At 42.1% G+C, this 25,538-nt stretch overlaps 2 protein-coding genes across 4 annotated transcripts in view; one reads left to right on the top strand and one right to left on the bottom strand.

Annotated features, from left to right (window-relative positions):
- The window catches only part of TEN1 (TEN1 subunit of CST complex), a 112,670-nt gene that overhangs the window by 6,851 nt on the left and 80,281 nt on the right, over positions 1–25,538 (bottom strand). The window lies entirely within an intron of this gene.
- Positions 1–25,538, top strand: part of EVPL (envoplakin) — a 91,942-nt gene that overhangs the window by 33,678 nt on the left and 32,726 nt on the right. Inside the window, exons 2-8 of the mRNA XM_040329974.1 lie at positions 238–337; positions 9,482–9,636; positions 10,873–10,996; positions 15,737–15,859; positions 19,737–19,775; positions 20,646–20,807; positions 24,400–24,507. Coding sequence (XP_040185908.1) covers positions 238–337; positions 9,482–9,636; positions 10,873–10,996; positions 15,737–15,859; positions 19,737–19,775; positions 20,646–20,807; positions 24,400–24,507 — 811 coding nt within the window. The remainder of the gene's footprint in view (positions 1–237; positions 338–9,481; positions 9,637–10,872; positions 10,997–15,736; positions 15,860–19,736; positions 19,776–20,645; positions 20,808–24,399; positions 24,508–25,538) is intronic.

Below are 25,538 nucleotides of genomic sequence, written 5' to 3'. Positions count from 1 at the left end.
TAATTACAGACCAATAGATGGATCTTTTTGCACTCAACCACCACTAATTATATCTTCCAAGCACTTTCTTCAACTTTGATGGTTCAGTCTCAAAGAAAAAAGAATACAAATTATTCTAAATCAACTAAGCTGATTTTTTTATCTCTAAAAAATAATTACAGTGTGAACCTTCCAGAAAAAAAAAAAAATTTAAAATAGCAAATGTTTAATCCTTTCTGTATTCTTCTTGCTCTCTAGGGCAACTGCAAATGAACTGGGCTTGCTAATCGCACGCATGCAGAAAAATGCTGACCAGGTAGAAAAGAACATCTTGGAGACACACCAGAAACTGAAGCAGGTGAGGATATGGGCATAATATTCTCCAGTCACTGTCATGGTTAAATATGTTACTTAAAGCGGAGTTCCGGCCACAATTTCACTTTTTAAATATAAATACCCCTGTAATACACAAGCTTAATATATTCTAGTAAAGTTAGTCTGTAAACTAAGGTCTGTTTTGTTAGGTTGTTATAGCATTTAGACACTTTATAAAATAGAAATTGACTGGGGCCATCTTAAGTGTGGGCATCATGAAGCCAGACTGTATGACTTCCTGGATTTCAGCATTGCAGATCTCGCACATGCTCAGTGCTGCACAAGCAGTGTAATAGGTTTCAGATCAGGTTTCAGCACCTGTACTGTCCAAGTCACATGATTCTTCGAGACTGGGGAGTGCACAGACTCCTGGAAAGTTACACCCACTACATTCCCAGGAGTCTGTGCGGTGTAGGTTAGGAAGCTTAAGCACCTAGGTGCAGGAAGAGGGAAGATTAACTATTCTGCCTAGCAACAACACTTTGAAGGCATCTAAAAAAAAAAAAAAAAATTCTTAAAGGACTAATGACATTTTTTTAAAACTACTGATGTAATGTTATATTTATGGGTGGAACTCCACTTTAACCACTTCCATACCACGCCTATTCTGGCACTTCTCTCCTTCATGTAAAAATCTTTTTTTTTTGCTAGAAAATTACTCAGAACCCCCAAACATTAAATATATTTTTTTAGCAGACACCCTAGGGAATAAAGTGGCAACTTTTTATCTTGCACAGTATTTGCGCAATCATTTTTCAAACGCCTTTTTTTTTGGATGAAAAAACGGTTTCATGAATGAAAAAATAACAAAACAGTAAAGTTAGCCCTTTACTCATGGAATGGCACCAAACTTCGGTACTTAAAAATCTTCATAGGCGATGCTTTGATTTTTTTTGCAGGTTACCAGTTTAAGTTACAGAGGAGGTCTAGTGCTAGAATTATTGCTCTTGCTCTATCGCACGTGGCGATACCTCACATGTGTGGTTTGAACGGCGTTTACATATGTGGGCGGGACTTGCGTGCACGTTCGCTTCTGAGCGCGAGTTACTGGGGACAGGGGTGTTTTAATTTTTTTTATATATATTTTATTTTTTATTTAACTTAATTTTTTTCTTTTTACACTTTTTTTGAAAAAAAAATTGTATCACTTTTATTCCTATTACAAGGAATGTAAACATCCCTTGTAATAGGAATAGTGTGTGACAAGGTCCTCTTTATGGAGAGATGCGGGGTCAATAAGACCCCACATCTCTCACGTCATAACGTCACGCCCCGGCCTCTGACGATCATAGAGACTGATCACCGGACATCTTTATACTCTTCATTCGGCGGCGGCCGATTCGTTCTCTGGGCCTCCAATGGCACGGCAAAGCCCGGAGAAGCACCGGATGGTGGCGGGAGGGGGGGACGTCTCTTCCCACTGCCTGTAAGAATGATCAAGTGGCAAAAATTTAATAAAAGTAATTTTACAAAAAAAAAAAAATGATCAAGCGGCGGAACCGCCGCTATGATCATTCTTATGTTGGGCAGAAACGACGCCTGAAAAAAAGGATATCTGCATGATGCCTGTAGCTGCAGGCATCATTCAGATATCCCCCACTGAATTCCAGGAAGTCATATGAGGTCAGGCGCTAATGTGGACGAGAAGGCCTGGCTGGCATTCTCCGCTTGAATTCATCCCAAAGGTGTTCTATTGGGTTGAGATCAGGACTTCATGCAGGCCAGTCAAGTTACTCCACCCCAAACTCGCTCATCCGTGTCTTTATGGACCTTGCTTTGTGCTCTGGTGTGCAGTCATGTTGAAACAGGAAGGGGCCATCCCATAACTGTTCACACAAAGTTGGAAGCATGAAATTGTCCAAAATTTCTTGGTATGCTGACACTTTAAGAGTTCCCTTCTGGAACTAAGGGGCCAAGCCCATCCCTGAAAAACAACCCCACACCATAACCCCCCTTCCACCAAATGATTTGGGCCAGTGCACAAACAAGGTCCATAAAGACATGGATGAGCGAGTTTGGGGTGGATCAACACAGAGTCCTGACCTCAACCCAATAGAACACCTTTGGGATGAATTAGAGCGGAGACTGTGAGCCAGTCCTTCTCGTCCAAAATCAGTGCCTGACCTCACAAATCCGCTTCTGGAAGAATGGACAAACATTCCCATAGACACACTCCTAAACCATGTGGGCAGCCTTTCCTGAAAAGTTGAAGCTGTTATAGCTGCAAAGGGTGGGCCAACTCAATATTGAACTCTACAGACTAAGACTGAAATGCCATTAAGTTTTATGTGCGTGTAAAGGTAGGTGGCCCAATACTTTTGGTAATTTAATGTATTTCATGGTACCTGGCTGCTTGCAAGCAACGATTCCTGTACTAACTCTGAGGCCTTGTACACACAAGCAGACCATTTTCATCGGACATGTCTGCTGGGATCTTTTGGTCTGATGTGTGTACACACCATCAGACCAAAATCCCCGCGGACAGAGAACGCGGTGACGTAGAAGACAGCGACGTTCTCTGACACGGGAGTTCAATGCTTCCACGCATGCGTCGAATCGACGCATGCGCGGGATTTTGGGCCAGCGGACATGTCCGATGAGTCGTACTAACCATCGGACATGTCCAACAGACAGGCTTCCAGCGGACAAGTTTCTTAGCATGCTAAGAAACTTTTGTCCGCTGGAAACCTGTCCGCTAGGCCGTAAAACTGTCCGGTAGGCCCTACACACGGTGGGACATGTCCGTGGAAACTGGTCTGACGGACCAGTTTCAGGGGACATGTTCGGTCGTGTGTACAAGGCCTTACTCCTAAAACTCCTCCTCTCAGCACCTCTGTAGTTCAGAAGGCAGGCTCTGAAATGTGTGACACAGCAGTGCCTACTCCTAGGGCATAGTGAATATGTGTCACAGAATTCAAGTAAATGTGTGGAAATCTTCACAAAGAAGTTTATAAGCTTCAAGATAGTTCAAAGGAATAGGAGTAGTCTAGAAATAATGGAAATAGAATGTGTAAATTAATATATTATTTCAAATTTTCAACAAAGATACAGTTCAAAGAATTAGAAATATAATGTATTAGTAGTCCATTGTACCCAATTCAATATATTTGCTCCTGATTTTAATAGTTGTATATGAAACAGATGTCAGAATTATACATTTTCAGATATCAGTTATGAAATAAGAAGGGGAAGTCATCAATCTAAGTATTTTTCCTTTACTTCATAAAAATGATCCCCTTTGTTGTGTGAAACAATCATCAAAGTCACAGGTTATACAGACACAAGCTTGTAGTCTAAACATCACAACGAGGAAAAATGTACAAAGCAATTAAAAAGGCTTTCATCCATTCTCTTGAAGCTATAAAAATTGCTAAAAACTTCCTGACATCTGTTAAATGCTTTTTAAAATTACATTCAGCAAGTACATTAAAGTGTATGCCTGGGGAAAAAAGGTCACTAATCAGTTTTTTTTTTATTGAGCGCTACCTCCGTAGGTGTCACTGATTTTAACTGGTTCTATCCCAAAACAGTACAGAAGCAACCAGGCACACAATAACAAACCATTCACTCTGTCTCATTGAACAGCTGTCTTTAATTTAACCATTTAAAGGGGTTGTAAAGGAAAACATTTTTTTCCTTAAATAGCTTCCTTTACCTTAGTGCAGTCCTCCTTCACTTACCTCATCCTTCGATTTTGCTTTTAAATGTCCTTATTTCTTCTGAGAAATCCTCACTTCCTGTTCTTCTGTCTGTAACTCACCACCGCAATGTGAGGCTTTCTTTCTGGTGTGGAGAAAGCCTCTTGAGGTGGGAGGGGGCGAGCAGGAGGGTCAGGATGCCCACTAACACACAGCTCATTTCTCTATCTGCAAAGTAGAGAGTGTCCTGAATTTTTTTTGCTGAAATGACTGTTTACAGGGTATAGAGACATAGGGCCAGATTCTCGTACATCCTGCGGCGGCGTCGCGTAAGCTATTTACACTACGCCGCCACAACTTACAGGAGCAAGTGCCGTATTCCCCAAACACTTGCTCCGTAATTTGCGGCGGCGTAGTGTAAATGGCCCGGCGTATGGCCGCGTAATTCAAAGGGGGCGGCTAGTATTCAAATTAAGCGCGCCCCCGTGCCGATTGAACTGCGCATGAGCCGGGCTGAAAAATAGCCCAGTGCGCATGCTCCAGCTCACGACGGAAAACGTCAATGACGCCGACGTGAGCGTCATTGACGTAAAGTCGTATTCAAGAACGACTTAGGAAAACGACGTAACCGACGGAAAAAGCCGTCACGGACCCGACGCCATACTTAACATGGCATACGGCTGACTGGCGTAAGGTAACCCCTCATATAGCAGGAAACGACGTACGCGACGAGTACGCAACGCAAATTCGTTCGGGAATCGGCGTATCAGGCTCATTTGCATAGTCAAATGAGACCTGAACGTAAACGCTACCTAGCGGTCAGCGTTGTATTGCATTTAGGATCCGGCGGTGTAAGTGACGTACACCAGTCGGATCCTAGCCTAATTCCGGCGTATCTTGTTTTGTGAATACAAAATAATGATACGCCGGCGGGAATTTCAAATTACGCCGGTGTATCAGTAGATACACCGGCGTAACTCTTTTGAGAATCTGGCCCATAATAGTTAACTGATTCCTTTTAAAAATGATTAAAAATAGATACAAATCAATCATATAATGTGCCTGCAGTTTAGTTTCGTTTTTAAACTAGTTTCATGTTTCTGTGAAGTACAGAGACACACAGAACAAAAACAAACAAACTTAGGGCAGTGTTTGTTTTTAAAATGAATCTGATTGGTTCTGAGGAGTTTTAGACACACAGTAATCACACCTTCTTGATCATGGACCACAGTGAGAAGCTCGCATGAGTTTTTTCATAAGGAGCCAGACAAGCAGGAAGTGTGGAGATCAGAGAAGGATTACAGCTACTTCAAAGCGAAAACGAACAATGAGGACATGAAACCAGGACTGCAGTAAGGTAAAGGAAGCTATTTAGCTAAAAAAAAATTTCCTTTAGTGACCCTTTAAGTCTAGGCATGGCACAGTGAGGCATGGGCACATGGGCACAGTGAGGCATTCAGATAGACACCCTAGGCTTATACTCGAGTCAATACGTTTTTTTGTGGTGAAATTAGGTGCCTCGGCTTATATTCGGGTCGGCTTATACTCGAGTATATATGGTAACAACTCTTTCCTTCCTTTTCTCGGCCATTGCTGTACTTTTATTTAATTTTCTATTTGACTGACAAATTCTGTCCGTGCAAATTTGAAATCGATAATAAAACCTTTTATAAGTGGAACTGTTCCTTAGTCTTTGAGTAATGCTAACAGTACTTTATGTGTAGATGCAAAGATTATTTTATCTGGAGGCCATAGCGGATAATATTTCCCTTCATACAACGTGACAGTAAAAATATGTCACTGTTAGTCTGTGTTTCTTAAGAGTTCAGGATGGTTAGCTGCTTCTTTATGCAGCTACTGTATATGAAGTACCATCCTTCATAGCCAAGAGGAGTGTAGGCGTATTAGTGCATTGCAGCAAAAACATTGAAGTACTGTACGTTGTAGTCTTTATATTGCCACTAACAGCTCTTTTTCAGGACAAGCTTTTAAGAGATACACTCTCTTCATTAGTTTAAAAGCACAACTGATATATGGAGGTTTAAAAGGAATGTCTAGAGTTTGAAGTTTTATCTTAGATTAACCTTTAACCACTTGCTTACTGGGCACATAAACCCCCTTCGTGCCCAGGCGAAATTTCAGCTTCCGGCACTGCGTCGCTTTAACTGACATTTGCGCGGTCGCGCGAAGTGGCTCCCAAACAAAATTGACGTCCTTTTTTCCCCACAAATAGAGCTTTATTTTGGTGGTATTTGATCACCTCTGCGGTTTTTATTTTTTGCGCTATAAACAAAAAAAGAGCGACAATTTAAAAAATATATATATATATTTTACTTGTTGCTATAATAAATATCCCAATTTTTTTTAAAAAAACTTTTTTTTTCTCAGTTAAGGCCGATACGTATTTTTCGACGTATTTTTGTAAAAAAATAAAAATCGCAATAAGCGACTGGTTTGCGCAAAAGTTATAGCGCCTACAAAATGGGGAACAGAATTATTTTTTTTTTTTATTATTTTTTTTTTTACTAGTAATGGCGGCGATCTGCAATTTTTATTGAGACTGCGATATTGCGGCGGACGTATCGGACACTTTTGACACAAATTTGGGACCATAAAAATGCACTAATTACTGTATAAATGTGACTGGCAGGGAAGGGGTTAAAACTAGGGGGTGAGGAAGGGGTTAAATGTGTATCCTGGGTGTGTTCTAACTGTGTGGGGGGAGGGGGGTGACTGGGGGAGGTGACCGATGCTGTGTCCCTATGTACAAGGGACACAGATCGGTCTCCTCTCCTCTGACAGCACGTGGAGCTCTGTGTTTACACACAGAGCTCCACGTATCTGCTCAGTTACCGACGATCGCGTGTACCCGGCGGACATCGCGGCCGCCAGGTACACGCATCGGCTCTTCCCCAGTGGCGCGCGCGGGTAATGCACATAAAAGGACGTCTAAAGACGTCCACTTGGCACTTGAGAGCCACGCTGTGGACGTCTTTTGTCTATAGCGCGGGTCTCAAGTGGTTAAAAGAGATCAACTTACTGTAAATGATCTGTATCTGAGAGGCTAGGTTCATACAGTTCCAGTAGAGCAGGGGTGTCAAACTCAATTTCATCATAGGCCGCATCAGGATTATGATGGTCCTCAAAAGGGCCGATTGTATCTGTAAGATTAGATGTCCAGCGCATCCCCTCCCCTTACATTAGTTGTCAAGAGCCACCCCACCATCAGCAGTTGAGTCCCCCACCCTCCCTTACATCACAGCACACCTCCCTTACCTTATGCTACTGCTGGGAAGAAGATGGATGCATTGCTTGAAAGCAGAAAGTACAGGGTCTGGAGGAGGACCAGAGGAGGGCTGGAGCTCTCCTGCAGCTGCAGGAGAGGTGTGAGGGCCACATGAAATGGCCTGGAGGGCCGGATTCGGTCCTCGGGCCTTGTGTTTGACACCTGTGCAGTAGAGTATGCACAGCAACATACAATATGTCATTCATTCTGAATGGTACGCCAACATGTAATGCAACACACTACAATGCATGTTAATGAAGTACACACCTACATTGCAAGACACCAAAACACATGATAATGAACTACACACCTACATTGCAACACATCACATTGCATGATAATTAACTACACACCTGCATTGCAGCACAGCACAACACATGATTATGCACCACAAACCTGCATTGCAGCACATCACATCACAACACATGATTATGCACTACAAACCTATGTTGCAGCATTTCACAGCAAATAATTCGAGCACTACACACCTGCATTGCAGCAAATCACAACACATGATTATGCACTACAAACCTATGTTACAGCACATAATTCGAGCACTACACACCTGCATTGCAGCACACCACAACACAACACAACACATGGTAATACTCTATGAACCTGCTTTGCTAAAAATAGTGCATGAGCCTTTTTTTGGTGTGTCAAGAAGTGTTAACTTACTACAAAGACGTAAATGGGTCCTGAATGTTTTAAAAACCGTGGGGTAGACTTTGCCCTTGCATTTTATTAAAAAAAGTATCTATGGCCAAAATCATATATTAATTTCCATATTGGATTTCAATTATTTCTAGCCTATTCCTATAATTTGAATAATCTTGAAGTTTGTAAACATACTTTGTAAAGATACCCACATATTTACTTCTCTGAATATTGTAACACATTTTCACTGTGCCCTGTGAGTAGGCACTGCCATGTCACGCATTTCACAGAGCCTGCCTTCTACACCAGGGTTCCCCAGGTACCAGTCCATGGCCTGTTTGTAACTGGGTAGCAGTGATGCATTGCTGGAGGCGAGTGGCTGGTGAGCAAAGCAGCTTAATGTTTATTTACAGCCACTCGCTGACACAGAGGAGGGTGGGGCGGGTAGTGAGAAAAATGTCTGTGTACAATACATGACTGAGCACCACACAGTCCTGCGTCCTCTTGTACCAGCTGCACGAGTGCCTGGCATCAATCTCCACTCCCACCTAGGCGTCCCGTCCCAGCAGCTTCCGCCCCTGGTGATTGTGGTACATCAGCTGTAGAGGACAAAAGTGTTCTGAAATTAGAGGGGGAATGAGGAATCTAAAGGCCATATGTCTTCCAGGACAGAATATCAGCAAAAATGGGACACTGTCATGGTCCCCTACTGTGTACCAATCAGCTCCAATGTTGTCCAGTCCTTGATGCCAAAAAGGTTGGGGACCGCTGTTCACTTCAGAGGAGCTGAGAGAAGGAGTTTCAGGAGACAGAGTCTGTACAGGAATCACTGCTTGCAGGCAGCCAGGTACCATGGGATATGTAGTTCTTAGACAACGAAAGTAAACAGCAGTGGAGAAGCTGCAAAGCATGCAGGGAATCCAGAAAGTTATGGAAAGAGATGACCAGCAGACAGGCAGCACTGACAACATGAAAGGAGCTTTTCAAGTACTTGAATCAAAAAGGCTGCATGCTCTTAAAATAAAAGTACTTTATTGGTTGCATGGGTACATGGGTACAGGCTATACGCTGACGCGTTTCGGCTAAGAAGCCTTCATGAAAGTAAGCTTATATTGGATTGTAATTAATATTTATTGTTTGTATTATTACAATGCTGATGTTAAAAAAGGAAATTGTACCATATAATGCCGTGATCATAGCTTTCCTTTGGCCCACTGTTAATATATACTTTAGACCTGAATAAGAAAAGTACCTTTCAAAAGTGTGGTCTGAAAATTGATAGCATTAGTAAAAAAAAGTATCATATACAGATTTTTGGCACAAGTGCTACAGCTTAAAATAACCTTCCTAATACATGTAAGTACAGGATTTGACTCGGCCATGTCAGGAAGTATGCAGCATCGCTCCCAGCTACCCACCTCCCCCCATTGCTGTCTGTCCCTGTCGGTATCTTTCTTTTTCACCGTCTGTTCATCTGCTTTCCATCCTTCCCTCCCTGTTAACACATTCTTCCAAATACCAATATTTTCTTTTTGTTCACTGTTAGGATACTGGTAATTATGCACTGAAGAAATCATTTCAGCACCAGCAAGAAAATGCCAAGAACCTAAAGGAGTCGGAACTTCTGCTGAAAGATCTTTTTCTGGATGTGGACAAAGCCAAGAAATATGGACACCCTCAGGCAGGGGAGATTGAGAAGGAGTAAGTGAAAGAGATAAAACAAAAATGAACATAGAATGAGGAACATATACAGTAGGTCAACACCAAGTTGGCGGAGATAAAAAAAGGTGTGCAGGTAAAAGAAGATGCTTTATAAATGTTGGCTGATCATCATCAACACTAAAAGCTCTATGTATAAAAAAAATGTCTTAATCATCTGCACAGGCGCCACCAATGATCACCATAATGTTTGTAATATGATTTCTTACTGTCATCATCAGCTCCATCTGGTGGGCATAATGCAGTATTTTTATTTTGATTGAGGTATTTCAGGAAAAAACACCTTATGGCCACAAGATGGCACTGACAATCTATTTGTTGATATCTCAGCCCTTGTTACATAACAACTTAGGGGCAGATTCACAGAGCAAGTACGCCGGCGTAACTACTGATACGCCAGCGTACTTTCAAATTTCCCGCGTCGTATCTTTAGTTTGAATCCTCAAACCAAGATACGACACCATCTGGGTAAGATCCGACAGGCGTACGGCTTTGTACGCCTTCGGATCGCAGATGCAATACTTCGGCGTCCGCTGGGTGGAGTTCGCGCCGTTTTCCGCGTCGGGTATGCAAATGAGCTTTTTCCGATGATCCACGAATGTACGTGCGGTCGTCGCATTCTCTTACGTCGTCTGTAGTCGGCTTTTTCCGGCGTATAGTTAAAGCTGCTATTTTGTGGCGTATAGATAGACTTGCCATGTTAAAGTATGGCCGCCGTTCCCGCGTTGAAATTTGAATTTTTTGGGGTAAGTCGTCCGTGAATAGGAATGGACGTAAGTCACGTCTAAGTTAAAAAAATGACGTTGTTTCGACGTCATTTAGCGCAATGCACGGCGGGAAATTTAGGAACGACGCATGCGCATTTCATTCGCGCGGGGACGCGCTTCATTTAAATGAAACCCGCCCCCAACCCGTCCAATTTCAAACACGGCACCAGAAATACACTAGGCTGCCGTAACTTACGGCGCAAATTCTTCCTGGATTCGAATTTACGCCAGGTAAGATACGGCGGCGTAGCATATCTCTGATACGCTGCTCCTGTCCAATTGTATGTGAATCTGCCCCTTAGGGTTTCATGAAGCCTATAGTGTTATTTATTGAACAAAATTAAAAACTTGACAAATTTTAACACATTATAGCTAGAAATACTCAGTGTTTTGTTTTTGTTGAAAGTATCTGATGTATGGTTTTAAATAACCGATTTCTTTTTGCATCCAGCATTCGTCAGCTGCATGAGCGCTTAAGTGGCGAGTGCGCAGAGTACAGAGAAGTGTATGAGAAATTCAATATTGCAGCCCCTGAACCCAAAGTGAACTGGCCACAGATCCTGGACAACAAGAAGGTACAGTCTTACCAGTAGACATCTATGAATTCTTTTGAGGAAAGCTTCTCAAAACTTTTGGTACAAACCCTAAAGGTTCAGAATACCGAGATATCCATTATTGGTGGAACCCAATTGCCGTTTATATAATATCACCCTGCTAAGGGTCCCAGATTATGAAATGATAGGTCAACTGTCCTTAGAAACAAAGCAAACAAACATGAGGAATTATTGTCAAAATCTCCTGTTAGCATGTTCAAACAAAAACCTTGATGTCTTTTGAATTACCATGAACAAGCGCTGGTAGTGCAAAATACGTCAAGATTTATTTTTGATGTTGTCTCTATGCTTTGCATTAATAAAAAAAACAAGATTTCAGCATTGTTTGCATTGTTTTGATGGGACCTGACAATGGGGGTTATTTATGAAAGGCAAAGCCACTTTTCACTACAAGTGCAAAGCACACTTGAAATTGCACTGAAAGTACACTTGGAAGTGAAGTCGCTGTAGATCCGAGGGGGACATGCAAGGAAAATAAACAGCATTTTAGCTTGCACATGATTGGATAATAAAATCATCAGAGCTTCCCCTCATTTTTACAACGACTGCACTTCCAAGTGCACTTTCGGTGAAATTTCAAGTGCACTTTGCACTTATAGTTTGCAGCGTGGATTTGCATTTCGTAAATAACCCCCAATGCTCGAAGCACTGCTGGTAGGATCAAACATGCCTGATCTCCCTTGTGACACCATTAGTTAATTTACTACTGTCCTTATAGTAACTTAAAGTGACACTAAGCTCTGGTTTAAAAAAAAAATTCAAGTATTGATTCTTAAGTCAAAAAAGTCCTTTCTACGGGTATTGCTCTTAACCTGATGTTGATTGGACCCTGGGCAAAAAAATTCTTGGGCCCCCCTCCCATGCAATTTTGCTCTCCACCTGCTCTGAGACATATAATAAATATCAGCTAGACTTAAAATCAGTTTACTGTATCAGATCAGGCAGTGATTGTGATTGGTTTCCAGAGGTTACAGCATATTATTACCACTTACTGGCTGGTTGCTAGAGGTTATAGCACACATTACGGCTTACTGATTAGTTGCTAGAGGTTTCATCACATGATTTCTTCTTGTTGAGATTAGTTGCTAGAGATTACTGTACAGTAATACTGTTCACTGATTGGTTGCTAGAGGTTACTGAACATCATCTCTTCACTGCAGAGGGGCATGATATACTTATGAATGACGCCTTTATTTACATATGAATGCAGCCGGCCTCCGCTATTTACATATGAATGCTGCCACTATTTACATATAAATGACGGTTATTTGTGTAACATGTAAACACAGGGGTGTAGATTCAGGAACGATTTACGCCGGCGTATCCATAGATACGCCGCGTAAATTCAAAGCTACGCCGGCGTATCTATTTTCTAAATTCAGAAAGCTAGATACGCCGACATTAGCCTAAGATACGACTGGCATAAGTCTCTTACGCCGTCGTATCTAAGGGTGCATTCTCACGCTGGTCGCTAGGTGGCGCTTTTCTGTAGTTGTCAGCGTAGAGTATGCAAATTACATACTTACGCCGATTCACAAACGTACGTGCGCCCGGCGGTAGTTTTTTACGTCGTTTGCGTAACTCGTTTTCGGCGTAAGGCTGCTCCTGCTATTAAGAGGCGCAGCCAATGTTAAGTATGGACGTCGTTCCCGCGTTGCGATTTTAAAATTTTACGTCGTTTGCGCAAGTCGTCCGTGAATGGCGCTGGACGCCATTTACATTCACGTCTAAACCAATGACGTCCTTGCGACGTCATTTACCGCAATGCACGTTGTGAAATTTTAGGGACGGCGCATGCGCAGTACGTTCGGTGCGGGAACGTGCCTAATTTAAATGATCCACGCCCCCTACCGGATCATTTGAATTACGCGCGCTTACACCGGCCCCTTTTACGCTACGCCGCCGCAAATTACGGAGCAAGTGCTTCGTGAATACAGCGCTTGCTCCTGTAATTTACGGCGGCGTAGCATAAAGACGATACGCTGCGCCACCGTATCAGTGCGCGCCGCTACCTGAATCTACCCCAGGGTCTGCTCGTGAGTCACCTGTACACAACAATAGGGCAGCATTAGTAGCAGCACTTCACACTGAGATATCAGGACACGGCACAGGACTAAAACTTCAAGGGACAAGGGAATTTAAAGTGGGATAGTTGGCAAGTATGAGGCAGCTGCTTTGGGCCCCACAACAATGACACAGCCCAGGGCAGCTGTCCCTTTTGTCCTGCCTTAAAGACGGCCCTGGCTACATCTATTCTGTATGGTCCCACTGTATGTAGGCACGTAGCCACTCTCTCTTGTTCATTTTTGAGATGGACTATAGATCAGATTTGTAGTATGCATATAGTATGTAGTATGTATGTAGTATGTAGTGCACATTACTGCAACTAACATGGACTGCTCTTTCCAGACAAATGGAAGTAAGGGGAAAAGGAGACGCTTGGGGTCTCACATAGGACTTTTTAAGAAGCCAGAAAAACCCAGTTAGAAACAATTTAATAAAAAACAGATTACAGGGCCGTTAACCCCTTTCCGGCCATCTCACAAAGGAGTAGAGCGGCTCTCCTGTCCCAGATCACTAGCTAGTACACGATCAAGCACTTCTGGGTAGAGGTTGCATGGCACCGGCGCACCGGCTGTGCTGTGGTTAGACTAGACACAGCACAAGCCCAAACAGTGGGTGCTAGCAAATGACTGACTGTTGGCACCCACTGATCAGCGAGGAGAAAGACAAGACAGAGTTCTGTCAAGGTAAACAATACAGAGCTCTGTCCTGTCAGAAGGGATGTGTCGGTCGATGTGTTGACTGATTGCCCATCATACCAGGGTTGCCAACCATCAGTAAATTTACAAACAGTTTGTAAAATCTGTAATTTTTGCATCTGTCCATAAATGTCCATTACAGACATACAGACTACACGTTCATAACGGACATTTATGGACAGATGCAAAAATTACAGATTTTAGAAACTGTTTGTAAATTTACTGAAAGTTGGCAACCCTGCACCATACTATTGCAGTTCCACTATAAGTCGTTGATCGCTGCTATTACTAGTATAAATTTGTTTTTTTAATTCTAGTATGTGTACCATAGTGTGGCGATGCTAGAACTTTCGCACAAACCAATCATTATACGCTTTTTACCAAAAATATGTAGAATACACATTGGCTTAAATTTATGAAGAAATGTCCTGATTGTTCATTTGGCCTTTTCTATGTACCATCTTGTAATCGGTTGTGCCTGTACCATGTTTTTTTTTTTTTTTTTTTTCACAATAAATATTCTGACCGTAAAAAAAAATGAATGAAGGAATTTTATTTTTTTTATTTTTATTTGCATATTTTTTATAGCAGAAAGTAAAAAATATTGTTTTGTTTTTTACTTTATTTTTTATTTGATCTTTTTTAAATTTATAGCGCAACAAATAAAAAAAAAACAGTGGTGATCAAATACCACCAAAAGAAACCACAAAAATTATATAAATTAAATTTGTGTACAGTGTTGCATGACTGCGCAATTGTCAGTTAAAGTAACACAGTGGGGTAGATTCAGAAAGCAATTACGCCTGCGTATCCATAGATACGCAGCGTAATTGCTAAGTAGCGCCGGCGTATCTACTTTCTGTATTCAGAAAGCTAGATACGCCGACTGTAGCCTAAGATACCACTGGCATAAGTCTCTTATGCCGTCGTATCTTAGGGTGCATTCTGACGCTGGCCACTAGGTGGCGCACCCGTAGTTGTCAGCGTAGAGTATGCAAATTGCTTACTAACGCCGATTCACAAACGTACGCGCGGCCGGCGCTCGTTTTTTACGTCGTTTGCGCCGTAAGGCTGCTCCTGCTATTAGGAGGCGCAGCCAATGGTAAGTATGGACGTCGTTCCTGCGTCGCGATTTTCAAATTTTGCGTCGTTTGCGTAACTCGTTCGTGAATGGCGCTGGACGCCATTTACATTAAGTCGAAGCCAATGACGTCCTTGCGACGTCATTTACCGCAATGCACGTCGGGAAATTTTCCCGACGGAGCATGCGCAGTACGTTCGGCGCGGGAACGCGCCTAATTTAAATGATCCACGCCCCCTACGGGATCATTTAAATTACGTGCGCTTACGCCGGCCCCTTTTACGAAACGCCGCCGCAAATTACGGAGCAAATGCTTCGTGGATGCAGCGTAGCTCCAGTAATTTACGGAGCGTAGCGTAAAAACGATACGCTGCGCCGCCGTATCAGTGCGCGCCCCTACCTGAATCTGGGCCAGTGTCAACAAGCAAAAAATTGCCTGGACATAAAGGGGGGTAAATCTCCCGGAAGCGGAAGTCAATAGTGGATGTGTATGGATTATTTTTTGAGAATAGGGATATTGTTTAGTGTCACTTTTAGTAAGCAATCAATGAAAAAGTGCCAATCTCTGGTCATTTTTATGTTAGGTTTCAAGTTAAAGGTAATCTCCAGGTAAGAGGTATTATAATACCAATGTATCAAGATATGTATTTATTAGAAAAATGTGTACATGTATATATTTACATTTACATTTGTATATATGTGCTGTCTGATAGGGGTGCCTGGATGACATGACAGGTTGAACACAAATACAAACCCTTTGGAAATTTTTAAATAAAAATGCATTTGCCAATTTAGTGCTAATTTTGGACTATCACTTTCACTTTTGATTTTTATCATAGTATGTTGTTCTCTCTGTAGACCCAATTAGATGCAAGCCAGTACGGGCCCAGCCAGTCAGATGTAGAGCGACAGATTGCAGAGCACAATATACTGCAAAGAGAAATTGATGAATATGGAACAGAAATCCGTAACCTACCACAGGTATTGTTTTATTCTTTATACGGTAAAACCTTGGTTTGCGAGCATAATTTGTTTCAGAAACATGCTTGTAATCCAAAGCATTTTTTTTACAGGCTATAAAAGAGAAGAGAGGCTCCTCTAAGGCCCCATACACACCATAGAATCTATCCGCAGATAAATCCCATCAAATGGGTTTCTGCGGATAGATTCTATGGTGTGTACACTCCGTCGGATATTTATCCGCGGATAAATCTCCCCTGGGATGGATTTCCAGCAGATGGATATTTGCTGACATGCTCAACAAATCCATCTGCTGGAATCCATTCCAACGGATGGATCCGCTCGTCTGTACAGACTTACCGGATCCATCCGCCCAAAGGGATTCCCCGCACGCGTCGTAATGATTTGACGCATGCGTGGAATTCCTTATATGACAGCGTCGCGCCCGTCGCCGCATCATAATAGCGGCGACGGCGCGACACGTCATCGGCAGAGGATTTCAGCGCGGATTTCAATGCGATGGTGTGTACACGCCATCGCATTGAAATCTTCTGAAATCCTCGAGAGGATTTATCCGCGGATACGGTCCGCTGGACCGTATCTGCGGATAAATCCTCTCGTGTGTATGGGGCCTGAGTGTAGCAATCAGTTGCTAAATGTTGCACCTTCATCAAATGTAACCATATTGCTACACTTAGAGGCTCCTCTCTTCTTTTTTATACTCAGTTGTGACATGACACTACTCTTATATCAAGACATCGCTTGTATATGAAGGCAAAATTTATTAAAACATTTTGCTTTCGCTAAAAAGGTTTAACAAAATCATAATGATCTGTGTACTATCCATTTTAGCATTCTACACTTTAGAAGAATGCCTTACTTTGTCCTGACTTGCTTATTTTATTCCAAGCTGACCTCCAACAGCTTAGCATAGAAATGAATGTTGCTCTCCGATAGTCACATTAAGATAGAGAAAAAGATTACTCTTTGAAATTCTATGTTGCTTTAAAACGGTATTAAACACAAACTCAGAAATGTAATATATTGCAGCTTACCAATCATTAGATGTGGTGGCTGCATTCGTTTTTTTTTTGTCTTTTTTTCCCCCGTCTGTTTTTACCTGGTGATCTGACCAGTAATACACCTCAACACAACACACAGACTTAGTGGCTGGATCACCAGATGAAAATAGAAGAAATAAAAAAATAAAAAAAAATACAGCCATCACATCTAAGAATTGGTAAGCTGCAATATAATAAATGTTTCCCTTTGGGTTTATTACCACTTTAGGCTGGCCATACATGGATGGAAATTCGGGCAGTTCAGCAGGAACAACCTGCTCTATGTGTAGGTAGGGAAGGTGTACAGAAGAAAATCTACTGATCGACTTCTGTACAACCATCCAGTCAGGTTTTCCCCACTCGATCAGCCTGTTTTTTGTCAAGAAAAGTTTGCTCCAATATAGGCCTTACCAGCTACACACACCGACCCTGTCATCCCTCACCCAATTCGCCTTTTGATTGCCAGTAGCGAAGATAAGAGTCCCTGTGTAAGCTACAGGGTAGGGATGAGCTACAACATCTGGTGTTCGCCTGTTTGCCGAATAGCGAACAATTTGGGGTGTTAGCAGCAAATTCGAAAGCCGCGGAACACCCTTTAAAAGTATGTGGGAGAAATGAAAAGTGCTCATTTTAAAGGTTAATATGCAAGCTATTGTCATAAAAAGTCGTTTAAAACTACTCGCGGCTATAATGAATTGTCGGGTCCCGGCAATACAGATAAAAGTCATTGAAAAAAACAGCATGGGTTCCCACCCAGTCCATTACCAGGCCCTTTGGGTCTGGTATAAATATTAAGTGGAACCTCGAACCAAAATTAAAAAACAAAAATGTGTGGGGGTCCCCCAAAATTCCATACTAGGCCTTTCAGGTCTGGTATGGATAGTAAGGGGAACCTTGTGCCAATTAAAAAAAAATGGCATGGGGTTCCCCCCAAAAATTCATACCAGACCCTTATCCGAGCACGCAACCTGGCAGGCCGCAGGAAAAGTTGGGGTTACGAGAGAACGGCCCCCCACCTCCTGAACCATACCAGGCCACATGCACTCAACATGGGGAGGATGTCTCCATGTTGATGGGGACAAGGGCCTCATCCCCACAACCCTTGCCTGGTGGTTGTGGGGGTCTGCAGGTGGGGGGATTATCGGAATCTGGAAGCCCCCTTTAACAAAGGGGACCCTCAGATCCCAGCCCCCTCCCCATGTTGAGGGCATGTGGCCTGGTACGGTTCAGGAGGTAGGGCCCTCTCTCATCCCCCTCTTTTCCTGCGGCCTGCCAGGTTGCATGCTTGGATAAGGGTCTGGTATGGATTTTTGGGGGAAACCCATGCCATTTTTTTTTATTTTGCCGTGGGGTTCCCCTTAAAATCCATACCAGACCTGAAGAGTCTGATATGGATTTTGAGGGGGACCCCTACGCCATTTTTTTTTTTATTTGGCCAGGGTTCTTCTTAATATCCATACCAAACCTGAAGGGCCTGGTATGGAATTTGGGGGGACCCCCACGCATTTATATATTTTTTTTTTAACCCATGTCGTTTTTTTCAATGACTTTTATCTGTATTGCCGGGACCCTACAATTCATTATACCTGCGAGTAGTTTTAAATTACTTTTTTTCCCTTTAAAAATGTCATTTTGTGCCGGGACTATTCTAAACACGGGAAAAATGTGCTACTTTACAGGCATACTATAGACACCCACCAGGTACGATATTTAAAGGGATATTTCACTTTTATTGTTTCATTTTAAGCATTATTAAAATCACTGCGCCCGAAAAAACGGCCGTTTTAAAAACTTTTTTTTGCATTGATACATGTCTCCTGAGGCAGGATCCAGGTCCCCAAACACTTTTTATGACAATAACTTGCATATTAACCTTTAAAATTAGCACTTTTGATTTTTCACGTTCGTGTCCCATAGACTTTAACGGTGTTCGCGTGTTTGATAACATTTTTTTCCTGTTGACATGTTCTGCTGCAAAACGAACCGGGGGGGTGTTTGGCTCATCCCTACTACAGGGTTGCTACCGGTAGCTTACACTGGGCTGATGACCCTGTCCCGTGTGACAGTGCTGAGTGTCGCCAAGCACCAGCACAGTCATATAAGAGAATAAGGAAGGAGTCACACTTATACCTAAAAGTACAGTGTACTTTGCCTAACTTTTTGCAGCTGAACAGGGTGGCAGGAGAACAAAGGGGAGGTTAGTATGGGCTTTCAGACAAGGGAACTATTTGCAATCAATTTAATAAAAGACTGGGGATTCTAAAACTCTGAAACTGGAATTCATCTTATGACAAAACATGTAGTATACATGTGTTCTCATAGACGCCTATCCAGCACCAGTCCTTGATGGCTGCCCCTGAGACCATAATTCTTTCTGATTGGCTATGGCAATGTGTGAACACACATAATGCCAGAAGAAAGGCAAGTAACACAGCTTGGGAAAGAGGTCCATAGATCACCAAGGAGTAAAACTCATGTACCCTTTTTTGCATGCACCTCCTAAAGTTTACTGAATGAATGAATCAGCAAAATGAAGGGTGAATTCCATTTTTTTGTGCAAATCACTAATCTCTTATACCTACTGGTAATGAATATTCACGAAATAATAGAATTAGTGTTTGTCACGCTTACCTTTATAGTAGGTCTATGTATTGTAAAAGAAAAATAAATAGTTTCATGATCCCATCAAATCATTTGTTTAGTTAGTATTACCTGTAAGAAAATTGTTATTTTATGTAATGTTTGTCTTTATAGTTATCCTCTAAGACATTACCTTTTCTTTACTATTTTTTTTTACTATTGTGGAATGACCAGAACTTTTTTTATTTAACTTACAGGAAAATGCTGCCATTAAGAATCAGTATCGCAGTATACAGGTGAGTTACTGATATGTTAGGGTGGAAATGTAGATCTAAGACTATCCATGGACACAAGATGACCCAAGATCACCCAATCTGACTGACATGAACTCATGCTTTACAGTGACCCCATGTCTGTAAACGAATCATTTCTGGGAGGGACAATTGCCGTAAAAACATGTCCTACCCACTATTCCCCCTCTAATAAGCTGAATCCAAGGACTTGCTTTATAATTCACCCCTTTTCCCTCTATCAAAGGTACTAAAGCTTGTCCAGGACAATTTGTGTACTTTGGCCAAAGAAAAATAAAAAATTTCCATAGCGGTGTTATAGTGGGTGCTCTGTGGTGTTGCCATTGGTACACAAGGTGCTTCTAAAGCCTTGTACACACGACCGAGTTTCTCGGCAAAAACCAGCAAGAAACTTGCTGGGAGATAATTTTTTGCCGAGGAAACCGGTCGTGTGTACATTTTCGTCGAGGAAACTGTCGAGAAACTCGACGAGCCAAAAAGAGAGCAAGTTCTCTATTTCCTCGACGGGAATGGAGAAACTTGCCTTGTCGAGTTCCTCGACAGCCTAACAAGGAACTCGATGAGGAAAACGATGTGTTTCGCCCGTCGAGTTCCTCGGTCGTGTGTACGAGGCTTTACACATAGCAGGGGATCATGGATCACCAGATAAACCAGGTAACTAGCATTCTCAAAAAGAAGTCAGCAATGGCAGCCACAATTATTCACTTACCAAGAGCTATAGATATAGACCTATTTCAAATTAAAATATAGAACTCTATATTTCTCAGATAAAATTACCAAATTATAAAATTATGCTGCTGTGGTCAATATATTTCCAAAATTAACTGTTTGGTTGGACTTCTTGCACTTTTACAGGAGGATTCAGCATGGCGGGGACGCCACCTGAGCAGTCTGTATAGTCACCTTCATGGATGTACAAAGGAACTGATGTATCTGACCGAAGAACAGAACAAGATTGTTAAACAGGACTGGAGTGATAATAATCCTGATCTGTCAAGTATCCGGAGGCAGTATGAGGTAAGTAGCCACCAAATTTAGGCCATGGTATGTACACTATGATAAACAACCTACAGTATGTGCTCTGTATTTTACAGTATTGTATGCTAAGTTGTATAGGTGCGGCAAGCTAAATATCATTTAGTTGGGGTTACTTTAAATCCACAGTGTTCTGCGTGGGAGGTTGCTGGTGCAATTACTTCAATGGTACGAACAATATATAAAACACAAACTAAATGTAAAGGTTGCAGTAGCAAGTCAGTTCAATGCTTTTTAAAGTGTAGGTTAGGAAATTAAAACAGTTTGGTTACATACTGTAATTTTCCTTGACTAACTATTTCAGCATACATATGATACTAGGCTTCAGGCCTTTCCAACCCACACCATTGATATTTATAATTTAACCTGTAATCCCAAAGAACCTTAAAGCGGTGTTTCACCCTAAAAACACATTTCTAGCATGCCATCAAGCATACTAGCGCGATCTACAGTACGCCTTTCTTTTATTTTTTGGCGCCGTACTTACGGTTTACCGCCGTAGTGAAGTTTAAGACTCCCCGCGGGCGTTCCTATGCACAGGGAAGATGATTGACGGCCGGCTATGGCGCGTCACGCTGCCCGAAGTTAGCCGAAATAGGACTTGCCTCTTCACGGCGCTATACGACGCCTGCGCACAGACATCGGAGCTGACTGCGCAGGCGCCGTGAAGAGGCAAGTCCTATTTCGGCTATCTTCGGGCAGCGTGACGCGCCATAGCCGGCCGTCAATCATCTTCCCTGTGCATAGGAACGCCCATTCCCCGCGGGGAGTCTGAAACTTCACTATGGCGGTAAACCGTAAGTACGGCGCCAAAAAATAAAAGAAAGGCGTACTGTAGATCGCGCTAGTATGCTTGATGGCATGCTAGAAAAAAAAAATGTTTTTTTTAGGGTGAACCCCCGCTTTAATTAGCTAGAGCATGAAGGAATTTATGATGCCATCAACAAACACTAGTATTGAAAACTTTATGGTAGATTATTAAAAAAAAATTCTGAGTTCCTGCGGCCTTTATGCCTTCATGGTAGCATACATATGTTAAATAACATGCAAATGATTTATTGTGATTCTGTTCCCAGATCATGCACACTAAAGCCCCTTTCACACTGAGGCTTATTTCAGGCATTTTAGCGCTAAAAATAGCGCATAAATAACGCCTGAAATATTCCTGCCCCAGCATTCTCAATGTGAAAACCCTTCTGCGCTGGCAGTAGGGAAAAAATCTCCTGCAAGCAGCATCTTTGGAGCGGTAAAGGAGCGGTGTGTATACCGCTCCTTTACCGCTTCTTCCCATTGAAATCAATGGGACAGCACGGCTATACCGCCCGCAAACTGCATCTGTAGATGTGGTTTGCAGGCGGTATTAACCCTTTTTCGTCCGCTAGCGGGGGTTAAAACTGCACCACTAGCGGCCGAATATCGCTGTAAATACGACGGCATGGCGGCGCTAAAAATTGTGCCACTATACCGACACCGCACCTCCCATGCCCAGTGTGAAAGGGGCCTAATGGTTTCACATATTCTAAACTAGCAATAAAAGCACTTTGAAACAAGTGCTTTAATTTGCCTTGGCATCTATAAGCTTTGAAGAGAAATTCAAAGTTCACAACATAGGCACTGAAGCCCTGTACACACAATCAGTTTTCATGTTTGAAAAAGTCTGATGAGTGCTTTTGGTCGGGAATCCCGACCATGTGTATGCGCAGACTTTTCCAACATGAAAACTGATGGAAAAAGATAGAGAGCAGGATCTCTTTTTTCCCGTCAGGAAAAAAAACTGATCGAAATTTTCGATCGTGTGTACAAATCCCAACGCACATGCTCGGAAACAATTTGACACATGCTCAGAAGCATTGAACTTAATTTTCTTGGCTTGTCGTAGTCTTTTACATCACCACGTTCTTGGCAGTCAAAAGTTCACCGAACTTTTGTGTGACCGTGTGTATGCAAGGCAGGCTTGAGAGGAATTCCGTCAGAAAAACCATCCAACTTTTTTCTGACAGGAAAACCGATCGTGTGTACGGGGCATGACATTTGACCTTTTTTAATTACCTTTTTTTGTTGTTTTTTTAATTATAGTTTTTATTAAAGCGGAGGTTCACCCAAAAAATAAATTTTTAACATTACATTCAGCCGAGTTGTCCTAATGACAATCGGCTGTTTTTTTTATTTTCCCGTACATACCGTATTTTCACCGCCGCTTCCGGGTATGTCTTCTGCGGGACTGGGCGTTCCTAATTGTTTGACAGGCTTCCGACTGTCGCATACTGCGCGTCACGAGTTGCCGAAAGAAGCCGAACGTCGGTGCGTAGGCGCCGTATAGAGCCGCACCGACGTTCAGCTTCTTTCACATTGTGCGATTACAATACAATGATACTCCAGACATAAATATTTGATGTTACAACACAATAATTATGCAAGACCAGACATTCCAAGTGAAAGAAATAGACTTCTGGGCAAAGGCCAACAAAACACTGCAGATAGACCAGGCAGCTTGTACAAGCCCAATATTAAAAAGCAAAAATAACAACCCGGAGCATCTGGTTCAGATATCACAATATATGTAAGTTGTTGTACCCCTTAAAACCTAACAATCAACACAAACTACAACATACAATTATTTTCCCAAGTTTAACAAAAACAGAGGGGCCCTCTCTTGACCCCCGAGGCGAGGGGGTTAAGCAAGAAGTTAGGACCAAACCGGGAAGAGCCCCCCCACCCCAAAGCACCCCCCATGTTAAGGGCATGTGGCCTGGTATTGCTCACCCCCCTTCCCTTGCCTGCCAGGCTGGATGTTTGGAAAAGGGTCTGGTATGGATTTTGGGGTTGACCCCACACCATTAAAAAAAAAAAATTGGCCTGGGGGTTCCCCTCAAAATCCAGACCTAAGGGTCTGGTGTGAATATTTTTTTTGGTGTGCAGTTACCCTTAAAAACCATACTAGACCCGAAAAGGCCTGGTATGGATTGGGAGGGAGAACCCCACACTATTTTTTTCTCAATTTTTATTTAAGTACATGGCAGCCGACTTCCCGGGCTGCTCCTTAACAACCAGCTAATGTAAAAGATGCCGATGGCCGCTGGATCCAAATATTCACATCTGAGCTGCATCTAAAATTGCAGCTGAACTGCTGAACAGCTGCTTAGAAACTTAGCAGTGGAATCAGAGAGGAAATCTGCACCTGACATGTGTGAAACTAGCCTTTTACTTACCTAAACTTTTGCTCCCCTGTGAATGATAACTGTCACAGTTGCTTGTGCTCTCAACCGAACTGTCAAGCCATCAGATGGCTGGTGTCATTACTGATCACTTGTGCAATACCATCAATACTGCAGATCAAACAGAAGCTAAGATGGCCATTGATGGTAAAGGATAAGAGTTGTTAGTTCCACTTTAATAAATAATTTTTTGCTCAATGAAACCAATCAGATTTTGTTTTGAGACGGCAAGAGAAGACCATGAAATTGCAAATCGTGAGGTAGATTTGCTCAAAATAAATTAATATAGGTGACCAAAGAATGCTATATAAATGCACTATATAAATGCTATGCTTTATAGGACATCTTTTTTCCTGCAGCGTTTTAAGTCAGAGGAATTACTGCCCCAGGAGGAGTCGGTGAATAACCTGCTGGATGATGGGGACAGGATGATTGAACTCAAACACCCAGCTCCTAGCTGTATTCAGGTAAATCACTACAAAGATTTTCAAAAATGTGTGTATAATATATATACAGTATATATACACACAGACACACATATATATACATGCATACACCATGCCTTGAAAAAGTATTCATACCCCTTGAAATCCCAATAAAATACATTTACGTTTTTGGTTGTAACATGATAAAATGTGGAAAATTTCAAGAGGTACCTTTTGAATGAATACCTTTTTAAAGGCACTGTGTATGTATGTATGTATATATATATATATATATATACACACACATACACACACACGCACTGTATATACTGTATATCAGTATTCATTTTTTTATGTCACAAGACATTTGCCACAGTCAGTCTTTTATGGTCACATAATTAGTCAGGTTAAATAAATGTAAAATTAATCCATCTAGCTCAACCAACTGAAAAAAAATAGAAAAATTAAATTAAAAACCACCATGTAACGAAACCTCCCAAACTACGCTTGAGTGCTTTCGTCATATACCACTTCCTCCCAGTCTGAATCTAGATATCAGATATTCCAACCGCTCACAAGCACAAAACAAGATGATACTGGTTAAGTTGCTGAACATGGACTGTTTATTAGAACCAGAATACAAAGTAGAAGAGGAGGTTACTACTCCCTGCTCATATTACTCTAACAATACACCTGTAACAAGAAACATAAAATAACATGAGCTAATTAACTAATCCCTTAAATCAGCCGATGTGACTTTTCACTTCTGGACATTGTTATGATAAATCAGGATTTTCACAATATTACTGTCCCATTTTAAGTAATCCAAGACATATTTTCTCAGTCACTGAGTAATTTGGACATAATAGGTGCATGGAGAGCTGAAAAGGAGTTTCCCAACCTTTCCAAGGGATTTGGGGTTCCACGGGCCCTTCCGTCACACCCCATATGCACAATCCTATACCCACAGTTGATCCAGAGGAAGTGAAAAAAAAAAACAATAATGCATGATCCAATTTGCTCCTGTGGTGGAAAAAATATATTTCTTCCTGATCCCCCAGGAGGCAATTAGA

Source organism: Rana temporaria, chromosome 12, assembly GCF_905171775.1.
Source record: "Rana temporaria chromosome 12, aRanTem1.1, whole genome shotgun sequence".
Lineage (NCBI taxonomy): Eukaryota > Metazoa > Chordata > Amphibia > Anura > Ranidae > Rana > Rana temporaria.
This window is presented reverse-complemented; position numbering and strand designations above follow the sequence as displayed.